We start from the raw sequence: 4,275 nt of genomic DNA, 5'->3' as shown, positions 1-4,275 counted from the left end.
CCCTCCAGCAGGTTCTCAGAGTCCGTTGACTGCATGGAAGGATAGTGTCCGTCCCTCTCCTGCAGAGCAGCTGGTGACCTCGAACAACATTCCTTCAGGATTGCAGCACAGCTTCTTACCTCTAGGCCACCAGAACGCCTGCCCTTGTTATACGCTACCATAACCCTAGATATCTGCGCTTATTCTATATGTATAAAACTTGGATCCCATGTAAACGTACAAGATTGTCTTTAGGCTGATTTGACTATCTTCTACAACATCCACTAAAATGAATGCCTGATAAGCGATGCATTTTTTTACTTATTGGAGGAACAACTGAGTATGAAGGACTGAATTTTTTCCTTAAAATAAAGGAATTTCTGTTTCCATATGCTGTTGTCAATGTGGACGAATGAAACACAGTGACACTGAGAATGACGGGGAGAAGGGAGTGAAGGCCGGGGGCAAACCTCTCGAACACTGCAGCCCCAGGCTTAGGGTCTCTCCTGCCTTTATTGAAAATTCCTGGGAGATAAATCACAGGGAAAAGTCTTTACTACTTGGCTATGATTTTCTCTGCTGACATCCTTATGCTTATCTCAGGAATGATGGGTTTACAAACACAAACTGAGAGTAGCAGAGGTGCCACAAGGTCTTCTCCAAGTGCCTGTCTCCTATGATCCGTCTCAGGAGAAATACCACCTAATTCTTTGTGATCTGTCACAAGAGGAATTCCAGCTTGAATCTGTGCCTCCTTCAGTTCCTGTTTAAGCGTTTTGTTTAACATTTGGCTTCCCACAATATGCTTCTGTGGACCCCGCGTACTCTCATACGTGTAAGGGACAGAAGAAAATACTTCCCTTCTGCAGTGGTTCCACGATCGTTGGATGTCACTCTGCTTTCAGTCTGTCCTTTATATTTTCTTCATTGTTATTAAAGATCTTTTCAAAAGAAGTTGAAATTGACTATTCCCAACAGACTTGTCTTCCAAATTAAACAATTCTCTATTTTGTGGTGTTTTTTTCCTGGGATACAGAATATGTGTACAAAGACTCACAATGAAACGATCAACAGGTTCACTGATTATATAGTAAATCTCTAAGTACAAGCCAGGATTTCCTCCATAAAGAAATGAAAGTCATAAGATCCAGCACAAGACTGATATCTGATGCTCTCAGTAGATCTTGAAAGAAAATAATCTTGTGTCTGTATTGATTTCTTAGTTTTCTACGTATGTGAGGCCCCTTTTTTGTTCTTGCCCACATTGTGAGACACGGTACCCATCTGATCCAGAATACGCTGTGTGTTTCAGGCCCCATTGCTGCTTGGCGATGCGGTCATCTTCTTCAGCCCGGAAGAGTGGGCCTTGTTGAGTGTTGCACAAAAGAAGCTCTACAGGGAGGTGATGATGGAAATCTTGGAAAACCTGGACTTCATAGGTAAAATTAAGATTTGATAGGCTTGCAAATCCTTGGAATGCATAGAAAATGAATTCATGCACATGACTTTTGAACTTTGGCAGAAGAATTGGAATACAAGGTTCAGTGAAGCAGACATGGCCACCTGGCTTTTACTGCTCAGGAAAATGACTTTTTCATGGAAGCCTTTGTATCTGAGAACACCTTTTCTGTGGTTCAGTAAATTTAGATCTGTCAGTAGCCTAAGTGTACACTCCTAATTTTTATGGGTCAGAATTTTTTTTAACTTTTTATTTTCATTATTATTGTGTGTGTCTGTACCATCAAGTCAGATCTGACTGGTACAGGAGGAGATTGCCCCTCCTTCTCCGGCAGAGCATCTGGTGGATTTGAACCACATATCTCTGGGATTGCCTTGTAGCTTCTTGCCACTAGGCCACCAGAGCTCCTATGGGTCAGAATTTAAGGCCTAGTCTATGGCCGTGGGGTCTAACCCTCACTTATTGCTCCTGTGTTGTTGTTCTTATTTTGTTGCTGTTGTTGTTTTGGTGTTTTTTCTAATCGGATCCGACTGGCACAGGAGGAGACTGCCCCTCCTTCTCCAGCGAAGCAACTGGTGGATTGGAACCCCATGCCTTTGGGTTTGCAACGTCTTGCCGCTGTTCCACCTGAGTTCTCGAGGGCTCCTGTGTTGAGAAGCTCTAGGAAATTGTTTATATGCTATGGATCTTTTGCATGTTGAGAAATAGGCATTTTCATGAACCATTTAGGGAAAAAAATGTCTTTTTTGCTGGATGTTACAGCTTAACAGATCACCAGACAGTTTTTTATGCATCAGCAGGCCAGTCCTGGAGCCATTTTTCTATTTTTCCTGTGATGTGTGTCTTGTGTCATGTTACGTGAATCCTCTGTGACATTGTGTGTGTTCTGTGCATTGTCATGTGTGCACGCTTCTGTGTGATGTTGTGTGTGCTGTGTGAGTCCTCTTTGTAATTATCCACCTAGAAGAATCTCATTCATATCATCATGTCTTTGATTTGTTTCAGAAGGGATTCATAGTGAACAGTTTGCCATCCCGTGTCGAAGTGTTGAAACTCAAAAATGTGCCCATGTGACTGTTGGTTCAGAGCAGCCAAATGTCTGTCACGTTCTTTTCTTTCTGTGTTGTCAAAATTATTGTTGTTGTATAACAGGCCTTAACCACGTGAATGACGGAGACGCATTATCCCCTGAATGTACTCAGCTGACATTCTTTGAGACGACCCACCCTTGGTCTTCCATGTTACGGAAAATGGTAAAACTGTGTGCCAAAGAAAATCTACATAAACTCAGAGAGAACTATTGGAGGTGAGTATCAGGAAAATGAAAAAAACAACAAATACCAAAACACAAAAAAAACACTCATGAGAAACATTGTGACTTTGGAAACAGGTATCAGAGAGTGTAATTAGATTTGTAAGTGCAGTTCTAGGAAGTATATTTTTGCTAAATGAAATCATATGAGACTCTTGAGAAGTTAAACTCACACATCATCATGTTTTATTGTGGGCCAACAAGAACACACTCACAGCTGTGTGATATTTATTTTTCCCAGAAGTCAAACAGTGCAGGAGGTGTGTGAAGGGATTGAAGACACTCAGCCTGGGAAAATGCGCATCCGATTTCCAAGTTATTCCTGCAACCGTGTCGACATAAACCTGTTGAGGAGTGACCTTGGTGACACCGGCCATGAATGTAAGAAATGTGGCAAAGATTTCTGTACCTTCTCTTCATTTTGGATCCATGTGGTAGATGAACATGAACCTTCAGAATGTAGGATTCCTGTAGGAATCCTTTCCCTTTTGTTTCCAAAGAAGCATTTAATTTTCTAGAAAAGCTTGATGAGAGTATTGAAAAGGGGAAACCCTTTTATTATTCTGTTCCACTTCCTGCTACTTCAGACAGCACAGTAAAGAGAAACATTGACAGTGCAGAGAAGCCGTATCATTGTAAGGTATGTGGAAAATCTTTGCGTTCTTTGTCATGTCTGAGGAGACATGCGAGAACACATACAGATGGGAAACCTTGTGAGTGTCACCAGTGTGGGAAAACCTTTCCTCAGCTTGCTCTTTTAACTCTCCATGCCAAAATGCACTCAGCAGAGAGACCTTTTCAGTGTATGGAAGGTGAGCAGACCTTTTCATGGTTGGATCACCTCCTTAAACAAAGAGGAACTCACACAAGACAATATGAACATCAGGAATGTGAGGAAGCCTTTTCAAAATCCACGCACCTCATTAGACATAGAAGAATTCACGGAAGACAGAGGCCTTATAAATGCAAGGAATGTTTAAAGACCTTTTGTCATTTTTCTCATCTTAGAGGACATACAAGAACACACACAGGAGAGAAGCATGAGTGTAAAGAATGTAGGAAACCATTCCCACGGTTAGCCGATCTCAAGGAACACAGAAAAATTCACACAGGAAAGAGACCTTATCAAGGTACAGACTATGGGAAAACATTTTCTGAATCAGGTAACCTCACTTCACACAGAGCAGTTCACACAAGGGAGAGACCTTATGAATGTCAGGACTGTGGGAAAGCCTTTTTACGTTCAGGTGCCCTCACTGAACATAGAAGAATCCACACAGGAGAGAGACCTTACGAGTGTCAGGACTGTGGGAAAACATTTTCACGATCAAGTAACCTCACTGTACATCGAAGAAGTCATACTGGAGAGAGACCTTATGAGTGTCAGGAGTGTGGGAAACCATTTTCTTGAACATGTGCCCTCACTGTACATAGAAGAGTCCACACAGGACACAGGAGAGAGACCTTACCAATGTCAGGAATGTGGGAAAACATTTTCACGATCAGCTACCCTCACTGTACATAG

At 42.0% G+C, this 4,275-nt stretch overlaps 1 protein-coding gene across 1 annotated transcript in view; it reads left to right on the top strand.

The window, feature by feature from the left end:
* Positions 1–4,161, top strand: part of LOC102860231 (zinc finger protein 345-like) — a 46,701-nt gene extending 42,540 nt beyond the window's left edge. Inside the window, exons 2-3 of the mRNA XM_006903165.1 lie at positions 1,292–1,418; positions 3,938–4,161. Of these exons, the coding sequence (XP_006903227.1) occupies positions 1,292–1,418; positions 3,938–4,161 (351 nt within the window). The remainder of the gene's footprint in view (positions 1–1,291; positions 1,419–3,937) is intronic.
* Positions 4,162–4,275: the final 114 nt, after the last annotated feature.

This window comes from Elephantulus edwardii, unplaced genomic scaffold (assembly GCF_000299155.1).
Source record: "Elephantulus edwardii isolate Elephantulus edwardi_28Jun2011 unplaced genomic scaffold, EleEdw1.0 scaffold00528, whole genome shotgun sequence".
Taxonomy (NCBI): domain Eukaryota; kingdom Metazoa; phylum Chordata; class Mammalia; order Macroscelidea; family Macroscelididae; genus Elephantulus; species Elephantulus edwardii.
Note: the sequence above shows the minus strand (reverse complement) of the source record. Positions and strands in the feature narration are given on the sequence as shown.